Source organism: Cebidichthys violaceus, unplaced genomic scaffold (assembly GCF_023349555.1).
Source record: "Cebidichthys violaceus isolate CVI_PGR_0920_01 unplaced genomic scaffold, fCebVio1.0.p SCAF_14, whole genome shotgun sequence".
Classification (NCBI taxonomy): Eukaryota; Metazoa; Chordata; class Actinopteri; order Perciformes; family Stichaeidae; genus Cebidichthys; species Cebidichthys violaceus.
The window spans coordinates 16,290,988-16,313,098 of NW_027176307.1; the positions used below are offsets into that span (position 1 = coordinate 16,290,988).

At 44.0% G+C, this 22,111-nt stretch overlaps 2 protein-coding genes across 4 annotated transcripts; both read left to right on the top strand.

Moving 5' to 3' along the window:
* The first annotated feature begins 337 nt into the window (after nt 1-337).
* Nucleotides 338-12,596, top strand: pak6b (p21 protein (Cdc42/Rac)-activated kinase 6b). 3 transcript variants are annotated; one of them, XM_068709171.1, is made up of 9 exons: nt 338-413; nt 6,278-6,499; nt 8,154-8,768; nt 9,236-9,679; nt 10,229-10,362; nt 10,541-10,667; nt 11,403-11,528; nt 11,610-11,744; nt 12,084-12,596. In XM_068709171.1, the coding sequence occupies exons 2-9, from the start codon at nt 6,296-6,298 to the stop codon at nt 12,249-12,251; spliced, it is 1,953 nt and encodes a 650-aa protein (XP_068565272.1). In that variant the 5' UTR covers nt 338-413; nt 6,278-6,295; the 3' UTR covers nt 12,252-12,596. The 3 variants fall into 3 exon arrangements, with proteins under 3 accessions (XP_068565272.1, XP_068565273.1, XP_068565271.1); XM_068709172.1 differs by lacking the exon at nt 338-413 and adding an exon at nt 4,916-4,967; XM_068709170.1 differs by lacking the exon at nt 338-413 and having other exon boundaries at nt 6,176-6,499.
* Nucleotides 12,597-14,634: 2,038 nt separating this feature from the next.
* myh6 (myosin, heavy chain 6, cardiac muscle, alpha) lies at nt 14,635-21,052 on the top strand. The gene is made up of 2 exons (XM_068709169.1): nt 14,635-20,515; nt 20,742-21,052. The coding sequence occupies exon 1, from the start codon at nt 14,685-14,687 to the stop codon at nt 20,484-20,486; it is 5,802 nt and encodes a 1,933-aa protein (XP_068565270.1). The 5' UTR covers nt 14,635-14,684; the 3' UTR covers nt 20,487-20,515; nt 20,742-21,052.
* The last annotated feature ends 1,059 nt before the right edge of the window (nt 21,053-22,111 follow it).

Genomic DNA, 22,111 nt, shown 5'->3' on the forward strand with positions numbered 1-22,111 from the left:
TCTAATTGATCATTAAAACGTTTTCCTTCTCAACCTTTTTGTTCTTCCAGAACTTTGTTGTAACTTTATTATTATCTCAAACATTATTGTTTATCAATATAAACATCGACTCAAACTGAACTACAGTCGTGTCAATAAAGTTTATTTGAATTTGGAGACAGAAGCAACAAAAACTAAACTCCTCCTTCATACCTGAGACAAGGTGAGACAGGGAGGTGGGGGAGGGGAAGAGAGAGAGAGGGGGAGGAGAGAGAGACAGAGAGAGAGAGAGAGAGAGAGAGAGAGAGAGACAGAGAGAGAGAGAGAGACAGAGAGAGAGAGAGAGAGAGAGAGACAGACGAGTGTCTGAGGGGGAGAACAGCAGGAACCGGCCTCAACAAACTCACCTGGACTCACCTGGACTCACCTGCCAGGTGAGTGTGTCAGCATTTTCCTACACGTACAGTTTTAACTGACTCAGTGAGCTGTGAGGAACCTTCAAAAGAAAGAATTTCTGTTTTTCATAAGAAATGTTCTGTTAGAACTCAGTTAGTCAGGTTCTCTGCTTTAAGGAACACGGAGTAGTTCTGTAAGTTACCTAACGGTGTGATGAAGGTTCTCTACAGTACTGTGGAACCAGAACATAACTCTACAGAGAACCAGCACTTATTTTGCTTTTCTTTGATTTCACCATGGAACCAGGGTCAGAGGGTTCCACAAAGAACCATGACGGTCTGAATAACTAATGGTTCTGTGTAAAAAAGGTTCTCTGTTGTACCAGACAATGGTTCAAGAGGAACAAGCAGCCGGTCTGCAGAAATCCATGTTTACCATCTGGAACCAACACACTTCACTGTGATGATGTTAGCTTATGGCTAGCTGTTAGCTTATTACTAGCTGTTGGCTTATGGTTAGCTGTTAGCTTATGACTAGCTGTTAGCTGATGACTAGCTGTTAGCTAATGGCTAGCTGTTAGCTGATGAATAGCTGTTAGCTTATGGATAGTTGTGAGTTTATGGCTAGCTGTTAGCTGATGGATAGTTGTTAGCTTATGGCTAGCTGTTAGCTGATGAATAGCTGTTAGCTTATGGTTAGCTGTTGGCTTATGGTTAGCTATTGGCTGATGGATAGCTGTTAGCTAATAGATAGCTGTTAGCTGATGAATATTTGTTAGCTTATGGCTAGCTGTTAGCTCATGGATAGCTGCTAGCTAATGGATAGCTGTTAGCTGATGGATAGTTGTTAGCTTATGGCTAGCTCTTAGCTGATGAATTGTTGTTAGCTTATGGCTAGCTCTTAGCTGATGAATCGTTGTTAGCTTATGGCTAGCTGTTAGCTGATGAATCGGTGTTAGCTTATGGCTAGCTGTTAGCTGATGAATAGCTGGTAGCTTATGGCTAGCTGTTAGCTGATGGATAGCTGTTAGCTAATGGTTAGCTGTTAGCTTACCATAGTTTTAAATGACGAGACGTCTTTATTCAGAGATTTCAGCAGGTAACACCTGACACACACCTGACTGTGTGTGTGTCTGTCTGTCTGTCTGTCTGTATGTGTGTGTGTGTGTGTGTGTGTGTGTGTGTGTGTGTGTGTGTCTGTGTGTGTGTGTGTGTGTGTGTGTGTGTGTGTGTGTGTGAATGGAGGGTTTGGTGAGACTGTAACTGATCTGAAGCGGACGTGAACACCTGAGCTTCTGTTTTTAAAGTTGTTTATATAAATCATGTTTCTGTAAACTATCAGATCATATTAAACTCTAATAGACACGATCAATAACCATAAACATCAACATAGTGACATCTTATAATTATAGAACCTGTAAGCTCCCTGTAAGAGCTCATCCAGTCTAAGACTCTGGTGCTAGCCTACAGGGCAGTGAAAGGAACAGCTCCTTCCTATCTCCAGGCCACGGTCAAGTCCTACACCCCCGCCCGACCACTTCTCTCTGCTGCCTCGGGGCGATCGGTCGCCCCGTCGCTCAGAGGTCCTGGCGGCCGATCGACCCGGTCACGGCTGTTTTCTGTCCTGGCCCCACAGTGGTGGAATGAACTTCCCACTGACGTCAGGACAGCGGAGTCGCTGCCCATCTTTCATCAGGCTGAAGACCCACCTCTTCAGGAAGTGCTACCCTGAGCCTTCCACTCAGCGCTTATTGTTTTCATACTAGCTTGTTGCACTTATTGTATTCATATTACTTATAGCACTAACTGTTTCTCTTGTTTCTGCCCTGTACTTTGGCTCTGAGTTATGCTCTGCTTCATGCTCTTAGATGCTTGTTTGGAAAAAGAAATGTACTTATGACTTCTGGTGACTAGTAGTTCTTTTGATTACCAATGTTGATGCACTTATTGTAAGTCGCTTTGGATAAAAGCGTCTGCTAAATGACTGTAATGTAATGTAAAGTGTGTTCTGATCAATCACTGATATCAATCACAGCGTTATCAGCTGTAACGAGCAGAGCAGGAGCACGCTCACGTGCACTCACATGCATTAAAAAGAACGCTTATATGCACTAACATGCACGCTCACATGCAGTCACATGCACTAATATGCACTAACATGAACTAACATGTACTAAAAGGCACACTCACGTGCACTAACATGAACTTAAAGACACGTGGTCGACGGTCTATGTGAACAAAGAGGAGGAGCTCTGATGTCATCACACAGAGAGACTTTACTAGTTATTGATCAGATATTAATGATCTGGATGTTTATTAATAGATCTTTACAGAGGTGATAGTTATTGATCAGATATTAATATATGTTCCATAGAAAACTTTAAAGTAGAATAGTTTCCTCAGAGTCACTGAGTCTGTTTCAGTCACACTGAGGAGCTGTCTGGTCATGTAGAGTTAGATTCCTCAGGTATGTCAGTCACACCCTGAATACACACACACACACACACACACACACACACACACACACACACACACACACACACACACACACAGACAGACAGACAGACAGACAGACAGACACGAAACAGTTGGACGTAAAATTTAAACCAAAGTAACATAGTAAGTAATAAAAGTATATTAAAACTATCAATCAATCAATATCTGAAAATGATAAATCTTCATTAACTTATGATGATGTGATCATAAAAACAATAATTAACATAATCTTTGTTGATTAGTCATCATGTGTCACTGACTGGAGTCTGTTGTTCTAAATCCACCTAAGTTACAGGCTAGTGTGTGTGTGTGTGTGTGTGTGTGTGTGTGTGTCTCAGCTGTCCTATGGTGTTTATTACTGTACAGTTCATACAGTCGGTTGTATAGAAGTCTAGTCTAAAATGACTCTACTTCTCTCTTGATTTATTCCCTCAGTAAACATTGTAAACATGAGTTTATGGTCTCAATCTCTAGTTTACAGTCTTCTTCAATACAGCATGATGTTCATTTAGTACATTATGCTCCATTTAGAGTCACACAGACCATAAAGAGGGGATGCTTTAGAGGCGGGGCTACACAGTGATTGACAGGTCTCTAATAGATCATAAAGAGGGGATACTTTAGAGGCGGGGCTACACGCTGATTGACAGGTTGACACCACAGCTCTAACGTTAACTCTTTCAGAGTGTTTCAGTTCTTGAACTTTAATTGTAACACTTTGGTCCTAAAAGTGTCTTATTCAGCGTCATGTTGTACTTAGCTCCACCCTCTAGTGTTCCCACGAAAAAAAAACAAGATGGCAAAGGCTACTGTGACGACGTCCACTTCTTCTATACAGTCTATGATCTGACTGCTGAGTACCTTAACAGGTAGAGTACAGAGTACCTGAACAGGTAGAGAACAGAGTACCTGAACAGGTAGAGAACAGAGTACCTGAACAGGTAGAGAACAGAGTACCTGAACAGGTAGAGTACAGAGTACCTGAACAGGTAGAGGTAGAGAACAGAGTACCTGAACAGGTAGAGTACAGAGTACCTGAACAGGTAGAGAACAGAGTACCTGAGCAGGTAGAGTACAGAATACCTGAACAGGTAGAGAACAGAGTACCTGAACAGGTAGAGAACAGAGTACCTGAACAGGTAGTGAACAGAGTACCTGAGCAGGTAGAGTACAGAGTACCTGAACAGGTAGAGGTAGAGAACAGAGTACCTGAACAGGTAGAGAACAGAGTACCTGAACAGATAGAGAACAGAGTACCTGAGCAGGTAGAGTACAGAGTACCTGAACAGGTAGAGGTAGAGAACAGAGTACCTGAACAGGTAGAGTACAGAGTACCTGAACAGGTAGAGAACAGAGTACCTGAACAGGTAGAGTACAGAGTACCTGAACAGGTAGTGAACAGAGTACCTGAACAGGTAGTGAACAGAGTACCTGAACAGGTAGAGAACAGAGTACCTTAACAGGTAGAGAACAGAGTACCTGAACAGGTAGTGAACAGAGTACCTGAGCAGGTAGAGTACAGAGTACGTGAACAGGTAGAGAACAGAGTACCTGAGCAGGTAGAGTACAGAATACCTGAACAGGTAGAGAACAGAGTACCTGAACAGGTAGAGAACAGAGTACCTTAACAGGTAGAGAACAGAGTACCTGAACAGGTAGAGGTAGAGAACAGAGTACCTGAACAGGTAGAGAACAGAGTACCTGAACAGATAGAGAACAGAGTACCTGAGCAGGTAGAGTACAGAGTACCTGAACAGGTAGAGGTAGAGAACAGAGTACCTGAACAGGTAGAGTACAGAGTACCTGAACAGGTAGTGAACAGAGTACCTTAACAGGTAGAGAACAGAGTACCTGAACAGGTAGAGTACAGAGTACCTGAACAGGTAGAGAACAGCTGTTCTATCAGCTGACTCTCCTCTGACTGACCGGATCAGATCTTCTACATCCTCCACCTCCCAGTTAACAAACAGAGGGAGCGAGGGGGGGGGGTGAAGACGAAGACGAGGAGTCTCTCTTCGTCTTTGTCTTCAGACCAAACTGATCTGGACTGAACTGGACTTCATATGGTCCACATGAGGAGGAGAGACTGACTGACAGGTGAGAGGAGGGTTATAGCTCAGTGGATCATCAACTTAGAGAAACACAAACTTACCTGTAAAAGAATAACAATATTTAGTTTCTGCTAAATTTTAATTGATTTAAAGTTAATTGAGATAAATTTTAAAAATGTTATATTTATCTTTAAATATATATTTATATTTAATAATATATTTATTGCATCTGTTTATATATATATATATATATATATATATATATATAATATTCAGTCTGGTGTTTATTCATTTATTAACATGAATAAAACTTATAAATAGAAAGTCTTCATTCTTCTTAAAATAAATGCTGAATAAGCAGAACCTCTCGTCATAAAATTCTTCAACATTCAGATTAAATAAACTAACGTTCAGATTAAATCTATATTTCATCAATAATGTATTAATAGTGCGTCATGTTCTGGAGTCACTCTGCCCTCTAGTGGTCAACAGAGATTTCATTGAATCCTCTTTATATCAACATATAAATACAGTGACTCATTACTCTACAACCAATAAATAAATGAATAATTAACAGTTATAATAATTAAACACGACATAAATAAATAATTGCTTTCAATCTTTTTCTACATCTTTGTTCACCGACATTTATTTCTTTCTGTAGTTTTGTGTGTTAATGAGATCAGAGACCATTAACATTAACATTAAAGCAAATGTAGAAATTAATCAAATTAATTTATTTACATTTCATCGTGAATTTGTATTTCTGTATTTATTTCTGTATTTATTATATTATATATATATATTATTATATATTATTATTTTCATATTTATATTATTTATTGCTGTATTTGTTTATTTATTCATATATGTATTTATTAATTTACAAATATTTATTTTAGTATTTAATACAGAAATTATTTACACATTTATTTATTAATACATGTATTTATTTGATAATGTATTGCTGTATTTATTTGTTTATTTGTTAAGTGATTTATGTATTTATTTGTGTTTTTAATGTTGTATTTATGTATTTATTATTCATGTTTTAATACCCGAGTATTTGGGCCTGCAGCTGATATTTAAATGAGTGTTGATGATGCAGACAGGTGAGTTCTAACCTGGGCTGTTTGGTTGGTTTGTGTGTGACAGGAGGAGGTCATGTGACTGTCCTCAGGTAAACCACCTGAGCAGGAAGAGACTCTGTCAGTTCACCTCCACACTGAGCGTGTGTGTGTGTGTGTGTGTGTGTGTGTGTACTCACTGTGTGTTCATGGGACTATCATGTCTCAGTGGGACCAGCGGCACCGTTCCTCCATCTCTGAGCGAGCTGCTTCCTGTTGTCTCCCTCAGGTCTGCGTTGTCGTGGCCATGTTCCAGCGCAGGAAGAAGAAGAAGAGGCGGACGAAGATCTCGGATCCTCAGGACTTCCAGCATCGCGTCCACACGTCGTTTGACGTTTCCACCGGGCGCTATGTCGGCCTGCCGCCGCAGTGGCAGAGCGTCATCGACACGCTGAGGAGACCCCGCCCCCTGGTGGACCCCTCCAGGATCACTGATGTCCAGCTCCGGAAGGTGAGATAATAACAACACCATTATTATTATTATTATTATTATTATTATTATTATTATTATTAATGCACCTGGATACACAGCGACATCACTAAGTGTGGTCAATAACACGATCGCATTGATTGATTTCATCTTCTCGTCAACTCACAATCGGTTCAGAGAAAGTTTCTCTTCACAATATCACAACAGCTCATAGATTACAGTAACGGTATTTATTATAAAATAACTTAGCTACACAAAGACTCCGCTAAAAAGAAACAGCAGCTGGTAGCAGTGCTAATGCTAACACATGTTATACAAAGTTAGCTCTGCAGGTGGTGACAAACTAACTCAGAAAGTAACATTAACATAAAGAATGTAAACGTAATGTCAGCGTAAATAAGCAATACTAGCATAAAAAGAGTCAGCATGATACAGTAACGTTAGCATGAAGAAGAAATGTTAGCAGGAAGAAGAAACGTTAGCATGAAGAAGAAACGTTAGTATGAAGAAGAAACGTTAGCATGAAGAAGAAACATTAGAATGAAGAAAAATTGTTAGCATGAAGAAGAATCGTTAGCATGAAGAACAAACGTTAGCATGAAGAAGAAACGTTAGCATGAAGAAGAAACGTTAGTATGAAGAAGAAACGTTAGTATGAAGAAGAAACGTTAGCATGAAGAAGAAACATTAGAATGAAGAAAAATTGTTAGCATGAAGAAGAATCGTTAGCATGAAGAACAAACGTTAGCATGAAGAAGAATCGTTAGAATGAAGAAGAAACGTTAGCATGAAGAAGAAACGTTAGCATGAAGAAACATTAGCATGAAGTTCTCTTTATTCGTCCATGAAGTTTAATCACTAAAACAACTCTTTGTTTTCTTCACTTTCTTTTTTCACAGCTGATCAGTAAATATAAATATCAGTAAATATAGATGTCAGTAAATGTATTATATTATTTAATCTATATTATAATATAATATTTAAAAATAAAATTATTTATGTTTATTTATCTAATTAAAACCTCTCACAGTGTTCAAAGATGATTGTATTCATGTTTACGATTTATCTCAGTGGTTCCTTAACACAGCACAGAGCTTCTGTTTCTGGGTCACCAAGATAACAATAGAAGTCATTTAAGGTAGTTAGTGCAGTAATTGCCTCACAGAGCTGCATTCTTCTGTCACTCGGCTGCTGCAGCTTTTATTTTGTCGGGGAGAGGAGAGCTTCCTCCTGATTGGACCGGAGAGCGTGACCTCATCAGAGGTCAACAAGGCAGCTTTCCTATTGGTTGTGAATCAGAGTCTGAAGACGATGAAGACAATTAACTCACTTAGATGTTTAACTCTTTGTCTCCATCTGCTGCTGAAAACATTACAACGTCACAGCGTAGAGGGAAGGTTCTGTGAAGACTGTGTAGTCTGGTAGAGAGTCTGTTAAACACCGTGTTCCAGAAGTACCCGGATGTTCTAGTAGAAGTACCAGGATGTTCTAGTAGAAGTACCAGGATGTTCTAGTAGAAGGACCAGGATGTTCTAGTCCACCCACTCTCTTTCTGCTGTTCTGACCCACACAGCAGAGGGTCACAGGTCATGATGAAGTAGTAATACGTGAAGCTCTTCCTGCATTGATCGTTGAATCAATAGAATATTTATAAACATAATATTTGTGTCTGCAGACGATCGTCCGTGGGAGTTTCATTGGTCATGGTGACTACATCTCCCAGGTGATCTCTGAGATGAGTCGTCTGTCCGTCACCGGCTCAAACTCTCTGCGCCGCAGCAGCCCGTCGGCACGTAAACGTGCCCGGTCTCTGGGCCGACTGGGAGAACTGGGAGAACTAGTGGACGAGGAGTCGTACCAGTACGAGCGGCTCGATGGTCACGATGACGGGAATACGGGCGGGAGGAGCTCCACCTACTGGCAGGATCGGATCCGACAGGTGCGCAGCGAGAGAGGCAGCCCCAAACTGAACGGAGCTCTGCAGAGACCCAAGTCCACCTGTGAGCTGGGGGCTCTGTCCGAGGCCACGCCAGCAACACCCCCCACACTTGTGACGGGTTCGACAGGTGCGACGCCTCAGAGAAGCGGTGCGGGGAGTTCAACGGGTGGACAGTACGCCTGTAGTGAGGGGGCGGGGCTAAGACAGAGACCGGCTTCCTGTTACAACCACCTGCAGACCGGGGAGACCAGCAGAGCTCACCTGAGACCAAGACCGCCGCTCAGTCACCTGCCAGACCTGGTGTCTTCCAGAGAAACTCCCAGAAGGCCTCATTCCTCCTACGACCTCAAGGTAACACATCTGTCCTCGTCTTTATGCATGTTTAAATATTATAAATAAAGTTTTCTGAGATTCTATTGTTCCAACAAGCTACAGTACAAACAGCTGGTTAGTAGCGTAACGTAACGTAACGTAACGTAACGTAACGTAACGTAACGTAACGTAACGTAACGTAAAATAAAGTAATGTAACGTAACGTAAAGAGTAAAGTGACGTAACGTAAAGTGACGTAACGTAAAGTGACGTAACGTAAAGTGACGTAACGTAACGTAAAATAAAATAAAGTAAAGTAACATAAAATAAAGTAAAGTAACGTAACGTAAAATAAAGTAATGTAACGTAACGTAATGTAACGTAACGTAACGTAAAGTAACGCAAAGCAAAGTAAAGTAATGTAAAGTAATTGGCAAAAAAAAAGCTTAGCATAAAGACTGTAAACAGAGGTAAACTGCTAGCCTAAAGGTGTTCTTCTCCCCCAGCTCACCTCCCCCCCCTCCCCCCTCCTGCTGCCCCCCCCCAACAGCACCAGCAGCCCCCTCATCACAAGTCGACCTCAGCGCTCGCTCCGCCCCTCCTCCAGCTTCAGCATCAGACTTCCTCCAAAAACACAAACCCCCCTCAGCCAGCTCCGCCCCTCCCCCCGCCCCACCTCCCGCCCCTCCCCCTCCTCCTCCCCCCACCCCTCCCCCCAGCAGACGTCACCTGACGCAGGTGTGAAAGTGACTCACGAGCAGTTCAAGGCGGCGCTGCAGATGGTGGTGGACCCGGGGGACCCGAGGAAGACTCTGGAGAACTTTGTGAAGATCGGGGAGGGTTCCACAGGTGTGGTCTGCATCGCTAGAGAGAAACACAGCGGGAGACAGGTGGCCGTGAAGATGATGGACCTGAGGAAGCAGCAACGGAGAGAGCTGCTCTTCAACGAGGTAGAGTAACGTAACATAACGTAGCGTAACTTAGCGTAACGTAACTTAACGTAACTTAGCGTAACTTTGTGTAACGTAAGGTAGCGTAGCGTAACGTAACGTAACGCAGCGTAACGCAACGTAGCGTAGTGCAGCGTAGCGTAATGTAGTGCAGCGTAATGTAACGTAGCATAAAGTAACGTAACAGAGAGAGCTGCTCTTCAACGAGGTAGAGTAACGTAACGTAGCATTGTGTAACGTAGCGTAGCGTAACGTAACGTAACGTAGCGTAACGTAGCGTAACGTAGCGTAACTTAGCATAGCGTAACGTAGCATAGCATAACGTAGCGTACCGTAACGTAGCGTAACGTAACGTAACGTAACGTAACGTAACGTAAAGTAAAGTAACGTAGCATAGCATAACGTAGCGTACCGTAACGTAGCGTAACGTAACGTAACGTAACGTAACGTAACGTAACGTAACGTAAAGTAAAGTAACGTATACATCATCATCGGCCTCACCTGTAGCCGTGACATCATCATCAGCCTCACCTGTCCCGTGTGTCTCAGGTGGTGATCATGAGGGACTACCGGCACCAGAACGTGGTGGAGATGTTCAGCAGCGCTCTGGTGGAGGAGGAACTCTGGGTAATCATGGAGTACCTGCAGGGTGGCGCTCTCACTCACATCGTCAGTGAAACCAGGTGAGCAGGAAGTCAGAGACATGGTGTACTTTTACACCTAGTAGTAAAGTACAAGTACATGGACTGTGTACTTAAGTACATGGACTGTAAACTAAAGTACTCAGACTGTGTATAAAGTACAAGGACTGTGTATAAAGTACTCTGACTGTGTACTAAAGTACTCTCTCTCTTCAACAAGGTTGAACGAGGAACAAACAGCCACCGTGTGTGAAAGCGTCCTTCAGGCTTTAACTTATCTTCACTCTCAAGGAGTCGTTCACAGAGACATCAAGAGTGATTCTATCCTGCTGAGTGTGGACGGGAGGGTAACACACACACACACACACACACAGACACATTCACACACAAACATACACACAGAGACACACACACACACACACACACACAGACACAAACATACACACACACACACACACACACATACAAATACACGCACACACACTTCAACACACACCTACACACACACACTTCAACACACAGACACATACAAACACACCCACAAACATACACACACGTACACACACACACACCTACACACACACAAACATACATGTAAACACGCACATGTATATATTTATAAATATATATATATATATATATATATAGAGAGAGAGAGAGAGAGAGAGAGAGAGAGAGAGAGAGAGAGAGAGAGAGAGAGAGAGAGAGAGATTTAGTGAATAAAACATGTTTTTAATATGTTTGTGTATGTTTCAATATTTTGTCACTTCCTGTTGACACACAATTCAGTTTGTTTGGGTAGCTTAGCATGTAGCTTAGCATGAGTGCTACAGTACAACTCACAGATGACCATTAAGTCCAGAAACAAACTCAGCAACAAGCTGAAAGTGATCAACGACAAGAACAACAAAGACAACAAATACAACAAATACCTGATTAATCTGATTCTGATTCCTCTTCCTCTTCCTTCTCTTCTTCCTCTTCCTCGTCTTCCTCCTCTTCCACATCTTCTTCTTCCTCTTCTTCCTCCTCCTCTTCTTCTTTTTCTTCCTCTTCTTCCTCCTCCTCTTTCTCTTCCACAGATCAAACTGTCAGACTTTGGTTTCTGCGCTCAGATCAGTAAAGAGGTCCCGAGGAGGAAGTCTCTGGTGGGGACCCCGTACTGGATGGCTCCTGAAGTGATCTCTAAGACCCCGTACGGGACCGAGGTAGACGTCCACCTGTAGAGCACCTGGTCTGAAGCACCTGTGTGTGTGCAGGTGTGTCTGACAGCTTCCTGTTACCCTCAGGTGGACATCTGGTCTCTGGGCATCATGGTGGTGGAGATGTTGGACGGAGAGCCGCCTTATTTCAGCGACACGCCGATCAACGCCATGAAGAAGCTGAGAGACGAGGCGGCACCGAGCGTGAAGAACGTCCACAGGGTCAGACACACACACACACGTCTTAAATACAGAGGGAGGACACAAGAACAGAACATGCATTGTGAGGACCACCTTAACTTTAACATCGTTAACAACTAGTGAACATTGGGTCAGAAACGGTAGTGAAGGATTCAGAGAGTAGTAAATTGGTAAAAGTACATGGACTGTGTACTTAAGTATACAGACTGTGAACTAAAGTACACGGACTGTTTACTAAAGTACTCAGACTGTAAACTTAAGTACACAGACTGAGTACAACAATTAGTGAACATTGGGTCAGAAATGCTAAGTGGCTAACCAGTGAGCCGGTGGTTGATGACATCACTTCCTGTGTCTCAGGTGTCTCCGGTGCTGAAGGACTTCCTGGGTAGAATGCTGACTCGGGACACACAGCAGCGCTCGAGGGCCTCAGACCTGCTGGAGCATCCGTTCCTCCTGCAGGCTGGATCACCGCGCTGCCTGGTGCCGCTGGTGGAGCAGCACCGCAAACGTATGTCCCTCTGCTGAGCACCTGACTCACCTGAGACACACCTGAGACACATGTGGGACTCACCTGAGGACACCTGAGAACTCACCTGAGGAACATGTGGGACTCACCTGAGACACACGTGGGACTGACCTGAGAAAACCTGAGACACATGTGGGACTCACCTGAGAACACCTGAGACACATGTGGGACTCACCTGAGACACATGTGGGACTCACCTGAGAACACCTGAGAACTCACCTGAGGAACATGTGGGACTCACCTGAGACACACGTGGGACTCACCTGAGAACACCTGAGAACTCACCTGAGACACATGTGGGACTCACCTGAGAAGATGTAAATAAAACTACAGATATTTTAAAATGTGTTGACTTTTCTCTCCACGTTAGTGTGTGTGTGTGTGTATGTATGTGTTAGTTTGTGTGTTAGTGTGTGTGTGTGTGTGTGTGTGTGTGTGTGTATGTATGTGTTAGTTTGTGTGTTAGTGTGTGTGTGTGTGTGTGTGTGTGTGTGTATATGTGTATGTGTTAGTTTGTGTGTTAGTGTGTGTGTGTATGTATCAGTGTTAGTTTGTGTGTTAGTGTGTGTGTGAGTGTGTGTGAGTGAGTGTGTGTTAGTTTGTGTGTTAGTGTGTGTGTGTGTGTGTGTGTGTGTGTGTGTGTATGTGTGTATGTATGTGTGTATGTATGTATGTATGTGTTAGTTTGTGTGTTAGTGTGTGTGTGTGTGTGAGTGTGTGTGAGTGAGTGTGTGTTAGTTTGTGTGTTTTCTTTCTTCTTGTGTCTCTGTGATGCTATTTTAACGACTGTGAACAGAGACTGAACAGAAACAACTCTTCTTCTTCTTCATCTTCTTCATCTTCTTCTTCTTCATTAGTTTGAAAACTTCAAACTAATGAAGAATTAAAGTTAAAAACTCATTTGACTTCATTTACAGTAAAACATTGTAACACAAAACATTAAAGACAAAATGTTTTCAACACGTTATTGAAATAAATCAGTTTGAATAGAGGAAACACAACATTTCATATATTACATCATAATGACATCATAATGAAGCACTTTAATAAAAAGATTAACTAACATATACAAATTAATAAATCATATAATTTAAAGTTCAACAGTCAACTCTATTTCTTCTTCACATTAATGTGAGACTTCATGATCAGAGTGAAATAACATTACAGCTGATTTTATTAATATATATATGTATATATATAATATATATGTATATAATATAATATATATGTATATATATATATATTATATATATATAATATATATATTATATATATATATATATATTATATAATATAATATATATGTATGTATATATATATAAATATATATATTATATAGAGCTACATTCTTCCACATGTCGTGTGTGACGGAGATGAAAAGTGTCTCTGGTTCCTATTTAAAGGCCGATGAGATAAAGAGACACAAACACTTCAGTCAGAAGACTCTTCATACCAGAGTCCATCCAACCACAGACATTCTACACGTTAAATAAAATACAATAAAGTTTAATTAAATTAAATTAAATATTAACTGTGTGAAATAACAAATATTGGTCTGCTCATCGATCACAGTTTGAGGTTTACTAGTTATTGTAGAGAGAGCAGGAGGATGATGTACTTCAGCACATTAACTAACTGTTAAAATAAAGTTCTGTGAGTTTCTAATATTAAAGAAACTGCTGGAAACGTTTTGATTTTACACATTTAAATATCCTTTTGATCAAAATGAACACCAAACAGCCTCCTGATAATATATCTATGTCATACTAGAAATCAAATAATAAGACAATAGTATATAGAATACAATCTGAATGTCTTTGATCATTTAGTCCTTCCTGTTTCCTTTATTTCAGGGAATCTTTCTATTTATTTTATAAACAGGTTACATTTTTAATGTGTTTTGGATTGAATAATTTAGAGGAAGGAAAATGTGTAATACAGATACAGAAAGAATGAGGCTTAAATATGACTAAATATGTTATTATACTCGCAGACCAATACATCTAAATCAGGAACTATTTCATGATTAATACATTTATTTCATCAGCCAAACAGAATCAGATATGAACGATTGTTTAAATATCAGAAGTGACCTAATGAATGAAGATTAAAATGGGCCTCAAACGGCAGTAGACTCATAATCCTGTAGAATAAAAGGAAGATGAGCTGCAGTAGAAGTCTAAATGTAGAGGTGTCCGGAGTCTCTATCAGTGGGCAGATAAGAAGGGAAGGACTCCGTTTCCTAAAATGGACTTTGACAGCCAAAGGTCCTGAAACTGCCCTCATGGGTTCTTTCAGCAGTTATTTCCTAATTTGGTCGTGCAGGCATCTTTATAAAGAGTCTGCAGCTCTGCTCCAGAGACACAAAGACTTCTTCCTTCTTCTTGGATTGATCTCTCTCTGTCGACTAACGGGAACCTCGTCCCTCCAACATGGGCGACGTTCTGATGGCTGAGTTTGGGAAGGCCGCTCCTTTCCTGAGGAAGTCGGACAAGGAGCGCCTGGAGGCCCAGACCCGACTGTTTGACATCAAGACCGAGTGCTTCGTGGCGGACGATAAGGTGGAATATATGAAGGGGCAAATCCAGAGCAAAGACGGGGGGATGGTGACAGTGAAGAAGGAGGACGGCACAACGGCAACCGTGAAGGAGCTGGACGTCCACCCCCAGAACCCGCCGAAGTTTGATAAAATTGAAGACATGGCGATGTTCACGTTCCTCCACGAGCCGGCGGTGCTGTTTAACCTCAAGGAGCGATACGCCGCCTGGATGATCTACACATACTCCGGGCTCTTCTGCGTCACCGTCAACCCCTACAAGTGGCTTCCTGTCTACGATGCGGAGGTGGTGGCGGCTTACAGGGGGAAGAAGAGGACCGAGGCTCCGCCTCACATCTTCTCCATCTCCGATAATGCCTACCAGTACATGCTGACTGACAGGGAGAACCAGTCCGTCCTCATCACCGGAGAATCCGGAGCCGGGAAGACTGTGAACACTAAGAGAGTCATCCAGTACTTTGCCAGCATCGCTGCAGTTGGTGGAGGAAAAAGAGACACTAGCAAGGGGACGCTGGAGGACCAGATCATCCAGGCCAACCCGGCGCTGGAGGCTTTCGGCAACGCCAAAACGCTGAGAAACGACAACTCGTCTCGTTTTGGAAAATTCATCAGGATTCACTTCGGCACGAGCGGAAAGCTGTCGTCTGCCGACGTCGAGACTTACCTGCTGGAGAAGTCCCGGTGCACCTTTCAGCTCAAGGCTGAGAGGAACTACCACATCTTCTACCAGATCCTGTCCAATCAGAAGCCAGAGCTGCTGGACATGTTGCTGATCACCAACAACCCTTACGACTACTCCTACATCTCCCAAGGGGAGGTAACGGTCGCCTCCATCAACGACTCAGAGGAGCTGCTGGCCACCGACAGTGCCTTCGATGTGCTCGGCTTCACTCCGGAGGAGAAGATGGGCGTCTACAAGCTAACCGGTGCCATCATGCACTACGGCAACATGAAGTTCAAACAGAAGCAGCGCGAAGAGCAGGCAGAGCCGGACGGGACGGAGGCTGCCGATAAAACCGCATACCTAATGGGGCTGAACTCTGCCGACGTCATCAAGGGGCTGTGTCATCCCAGAGTCAAGGTAGGAAATGAATTTGTCACCAAAGGACAAAGTGTGGACCAAGTCTACTACTCCCTCGGTGCTCTGGCTAAGTCGGTGTATGAGAAGATGTTCAACTGGATGGTGGTGAGGATAAACCACTCCCTGGACACTAAACAGCCTCGTCAGTACTTCATAGGAGTGCTGGATATCGCTGGATTCGAGATCTTTGATTTCAACACTTTCGAGCAGCTGTGCATCAACTACACCAATGAGAAACTGCAACAGTTTTTCAACCATCACATGTTTGTTCTGGAACAAGAAGAGTACAAGAAAGAAGGCATTGATTGGGAGTTCATTGACTTTGGGATGGATTTACAGGCTTGTATTGACCTCATTGAGAAGCCGCTGGGAATCCTGTCGATTCTGGAGGAGGAATGCATGTTTCCCAAAGCCAGTGACCAGACCTTTAAGTCCAAGCTCTACGATAATCACCTGGGAAAGAATAAGATGTTTGAGAAGCCGAGGGCTGCAAAGGGGAAAGCAGAGGCTCATTTTGCCCTGGTTCACTACGCTGGCACAGTGGATTACAACATCGGCAACTGGTTGGTCAAAAATAAAGACCCCCTGAATGAAACTGTGGTCGGACTTTACCAGAAATCCTCTCTGAAGCTGCTCAGTGTGCTGTTTTCAAGCTATTCAGGAACTGATGGTGGCGACAAAGCAAGCGGCAAAGGAGCCAAGAAGAAAGGTTCCTCCTTCCAGACTGTGTCGGCACTTCACAGGGAAAACCTGAACAAGCTGATGAACAACCTGAAGACCACACATCCCCACTTTGTCCGCTGTCTGATTCCTAATGAGAAGAAAACTCCAGGGGCCATGGACAACTGCCTGGTGATGCACCAGTTGCGCTGTAACGGTGTCCTGGAAGGCATCAGGATCTGCAGGAAGGGGTTCCCAAACAGGGTGCTCTACGGCGACTTCAAACAACGGTACAGGATTCTGAATGCCTCCGCCATTCCTGAAGGCCAGTTCATTGACTGCAAGAAGAGCGCAGAGAAGTTGCTGGGGTCACTGGACATCGACCACACCCAGTACCGGTTTGGTCACACCAAAGTCTTCTTTAAAGCCGGTCTGCTGGGGACACTGGAGGAGATGCGTGATGAGCAACTCTCTCGAATCATCACCAGGATTCAGGCTAATGCCCGGGCAATCCTTATGAGGGCAGAGTTCTCTAAGCTGGTGGAACGCAGAGACGCCCTGATGGTCATCCAGTGGAACCTTCGCTCTTTTCTGGGAGTAAAAAACTGGCCCTGGATGAAGCTCTTCTTCAAGATCAAACCACTGCTGAAGAGCGCCGAGTCTGAGAAGGAGATGGCCAACATGAAGGATGAGTTCAACAAGCTGAAAGAAGCTCTGGAGAAATCAGAAGCAAGACGGAAGGAACTAGAGGAGAAAATAGTGGGTCTTCTCCAAGAGAAGAACGATCTGACTCTGCATATTCAGTCTGAACAGGACACGCTGACGGACGCTGAAGAACGCTGTGAACAGCTTATAAAGAGCAAGATTCAACTGGAGGCCAAGCTGAAAGAGACGACCGAGAGACTGGAGGATGAAGAGGAGCTGAACGCAGATCTCACGGCTAAGAAACGGAAGCTTGAAGACGAATGCTCTGAGTTGAAGAAAGATATAGACGATCTGGAGCTGACTTTGGCCAAGGTCGAGAAAGAGAAACACGCCACGGAGAATAAGGTGAAAAACCTGACGGAGGAGATGGCTTCCCAGGACGAAAACATCATGAAGCTCACCAAGGAGAAGAAGGCACTACAGGAGGCCCACCAGCAGACACTGGATGACCTTCAGAGTGAAGAAGACAAAGCCAATTGCTTAACCAAAGCCAAAGTTAAGTTGGAGCAACAAGTGGACGATCTGGAGGGCTCGTTGGAGCAGGAGAAGAAACTCAGGATGGACCTTGAGCGCTCAAAGAGGAAGTTCGAAGGAGACCTGAAACTGACTCAGGAGAGTTTGATGGACATAGAAAACGATAAGCAGCAGCTGGAGGAGAAACTGAAAAAAAAAGATTTTGAGATTGTCCAAATAACTTCAAGACTGGAAGACGAGCAGGTTGCTTCCGTTCAGCTCCAGAAGAAGCTGAAAGAAAACCAGGCGAGGATCGAGGAGCTGGAAGAGGAGCTGGATGCTGAGCGTGCAGCACGGGCCAAAGTCGAGAAGCAGCGCTGCGATCTTTCCCGCGAGCTGGAGGACATCAGCGAGCGCCTGGAGGAGGCCGGTGGAGCAACATCGGCACAGGTGGAGATGAACAAAAAGAGAGACGCTGAATTTCAGAAGCTGCGTAGGGAGCTGGAGGAATCTACGCTCCAACACGAGGCCACCGCCGCCTCCCTGAGGAAGAAACACGCCGACAGCGTTGCCGAACTGGGCGAACAGATTGACAACCTGCAGCGGGTGAAGCAGAAGCTGGAGAAGGAAAAGAGCGAGCTGAAGCTTGAGCTGGACGACTTGTCATCTAACATGGAGAGTGTGGTGAAGGCCAAGTCAAGCATTGAGAAGATGTGCCGCACGATGGAAGACAACATGAACGAGTACAAGAGCAAATATGAGGAAACCCAGCGCTCCGTCAACGACCTGACGACCCAGAGGGCCAAGCTGCTCACGGAGAACGGAGAGTTTGGACGTCAGCTGGAGGAGAAGGAGTGTCTGATATCACAACTAACCAGAGGGAAGAATTCGTACAACCAGCAGGTAGAAGATCTCCGCAGACAGCTGGAAGAAGAAGTCAAGGCAAAGAACGCCCTCGCCCACGCGGTGCAGTCGGCTCGCCACGACTGCGATCTGCTCCGAGAGCAGTTTGAAGAGGAGCAGGAAGCCAAGGCCGAGCTGCAGAGAGCTCTGTCCAAATCCAACACCGAGGTCTCGGCGTGGAGGACCAAATACGAAACCGATGGAATCCAGCGAACAGAAGAACTTGAGGAAGCAAAGAAGAAGCTGGTTCAAAGACTGCAGGAGGCCGAGGAGGCCACCGAGGCCATGAACGCAAAGTGTTCGTCCCTTGAGAAGACCAAGCACCGCCTCCAGAATGAAATCGAAGACCTGATGCTGGACCTTGAGAAATCCAATGCCGCGTCTGCAGTCCTGGACAAAAAGCAGAGGGCCTTTGACAAAGTCATGGCGGAGTGGAAGCAAAAGTTTGAGGAGTCGCAGTGTGAGCTGGAGGCCTCTCAGAAGGAAGCTCGGTCTCAGAGCACTGAACTCTTCAAACTGAGGAACGCCTACGAGGAGTCTCTGGATCAACTCGAGACGATGAAGAGAGAGAACAAGAACCTCCAAGAGGAGATTTCCGACCTCACCGACCAGCTCGGGGAGGGCGGCAGAAGTGCTCACGAACTGGAGAAGATCCGGAAGCAGCTGGAGCAGGAAAAGGCGGAGCTCCAGTCAGCGCTCGAGGAGGCAGAAGGTTCTCTGGAGCACGAAGAGAGCAAAATCCTCCGAGCCCAGCTGGAGTTCAACCAAGTGAAGGCCGACGTTGAGCGCAAGCTGGCAGAGAAAGAGGAAGAAATGGAGCAGGCAAAGAGGAACTACCAGCGGACGCTTGAGTCGCTTCAGTCCTCTCTGGAATCTGAAACCAGGAGCCGCAACGAGGCCCTGAGGGTCAAGAAGAAGATGGAGGGCGACCTCAACGAGATGGAGATCCAGCTCAGCCAAGCCAACAGGCAGGCGGCCGACGCCCAGAAACAGCTCAAGTGCCTCCAGGCGTTCCTGAAGGACTCTCAAGTGCAGCTGGACGATGCACAGCACAGCAACGACGACCTGAGGGAGAACATCGCTCTCCTGGAACGCAGGAACAACCTGATCCAGGCCGAGCTGGAGGACTTGAGGGCCGCACTCGAGCAGACGGAGAGAAGTCGCAAACTGGCCGAACAGGAGCTGACGGACGCGACGGAGCGCATGCAGCTCCTGCACTCCCAGAACACCGGCCTGATCAACCAGAAGAAGAAGCACGAAGCGGACCTCGCACACCTGCAGAACGAGGCGGAGGAGGCCATGCAGGAGAACCGCAACGCCGAGGAGAAGGCGAAGAAGGCCATCACGGATGCGGCCATGATGGCTGAGGAGCTGAAGAAGGAGCAGGACACAAGTGCCCATCTGGAGCGCATGAAGAAGAACATGGAGCAGACCATCAAAGACTTGCAGCACCGTCTGGACGAGGCCGAGCAGATCGCCATGAAGGGGGGCAAGAAGCAGCTCCAGAAACTGGAGGCTCGCATCAGAGAGCTGGAGAACGAGCTGGAGGCTGAGCAGAGGAGGGGAACCGAGTCTGTCAAGGGGGTACGCAAATACGAACGCCGCATCAAGGAGCTCACTTACCAGACTGAGGAAGACCGCAAGAATACGGCCCGCCTCCAGGACCTGGTGGACAAACTGCAGCTGAAGGTCAAGTCCTACAAACACACGGCCGAGGAGGCGGAGGAAGGAGCGAACGCCAACGTGGCCAAACTACGCAAGCTGCAGCACGAGCTGGAGGAGGCCGAGGAGAGGGCCGACATCGCCGAGTCACAGGTGAACAAGCTAAGGGCGAAAACCAGGGACGGGTCCTCCAAGAAGGGCCTGGATGAGTGAGGAGACCCCAGAGAGTCCAGCAGCTACAGGTGTGTGAAGTTCATTAGTAACAACATGAAAAACACAATGCTGTATGATGCTGTGTGATGCAATGTCACCTGAACTGCGGTTGATGTGGTTGAAAGCTCCGGTAGTAAGTGGACCTTGAGTTCAGATGTTAGATATTTGAGGATGTTGTAAATCCAAATTGTTGTTTTTGTTGATTTTCTTTTTATCGATGCAGCTCTGAGTCAGTGATTCTGTTTTGATTGACAGGTGTTCCTGCACCATGTGACTAAAGAGGAACCACAGAGGACCTGAAGCCGACAGAAACGGTTGTTTTATCAGCATTTATAGTAGAAATAGTGTTATATTCTTTATTCTTTTAGAGACGACAAGTTTTCAGTTCAAGATTCACTTTCTGATATTTGTGAGACGATTAGTTTTCCTTTTTGATTATTGATGATGTTTGTTTGTGTTTGTGAGGTTCAGGGACATTAAAAGAGAAACAGGAACTTTGGATTCTGTAATATTTTAAACTGAACTGTGACGAAGATCAAAATATAATAAAACACGATGAACATGAAGTCAATAGAAAGTCTTGTGTTAGTTCGTCTGGTGATCAAAGTGAACGTTTCTTCACAAGATAAAACATGTTTCTGGACCCTCAGAGGAACTGGATCAGGTCTGTGGGTTTGATGGATGGATGGGTTGATTGATTGATTGGCTGATTGATTTTAATGACGATTTATCAATAATAAACAACTTTATATCTGAGAATTACTATGATTATTAAAAAGATCTTTGACTTGAAACAAATGTTTTCTATTTTAAATCAGCTGTTAAACAAAAGATCATTCTGTCCTTTCAAAATAAACTTCTGTCTTCACAGGAAGTGACGTTTGCGTCGAGTTGTAACAGCAAAATGTACGTCTCGTCTTCATGGAAACAAGTTTTAGGCAACAAAAAACAGTTTGTTAAAAAAATATGAGAATGTGAATTATTACATTTATGACATTTAATAGTGAATAAGTGAAATAAAACAATATAATTGAACTTAATGCTGCTCAAACATGTTGTAATAAATCTCACATTACAATTAAATATTTATTGATAAGGAACATTTCTGACAGCTGCTGAGAATTTCAAAATAAAAGCAAAAATGATGAGCTATCTAGCAGCATCAAATCAAATAACATAAAATAATATAAAATACAATAATATAAAATAACATAAAATATTATAAAATACAATAATATAAAATAACATAAAATATTATAAAATAATATAATATAAAATACAATAATATAAAATAACATAATATAATATAAAATACTACAAAATAAAATGAAAAGACCCCTCCTACCTCACCGACCTGCTCCACCACCACACATGCCTCCTCTCTCTCCAGAGCTGCCCCCCCTCTGGAACTCTCTCCACACACCTGAGACTGAACTCACCTGCGTGTTCAGGTCTAGACTCACCTCACAACTGCTTTTAATGTGACCAGTGTTTAGCTTTTATAAGATGATTTTAATGTGAAGTGTCTTTGAGTATTCTGAAAAGCTCTCTATAAATAAAATGTATTATTATTAGTAATAAATAAAATTACATTAAATAAAGTAAAATAAAGTAAAATTACATTA

Coding starts and splice junctions, on each gene's coding strand:
- pak6b (XM_068709170.1), top strand. CDS start 6,209: ATGTCTCAGTGGGACCAGCGGCACCGTTCCTCCATCTCTGAGCGAGCT. Junction 6,500..8,153: donor CTGATGTCCAGCTCCGGAAG/GTGAGATAATAA, acceptor TTGTGTCTGCAG/ACGATCGTCCGTGGGAGTTT. Junction 10,363..10,540: donor CACATCGTCAGTGAAACCAG/GTGAGCAGGAAG, acceptor CTCTTCAACAAG/GTTGAACGAGGAACAAACAG.
- myh6 (XM_068709169.1), top strand. CDS start 14,685: ATGGGCGACGTTCTGATGGCTGAGTTTGGGAAGGCCGCTCCTTTCCTG.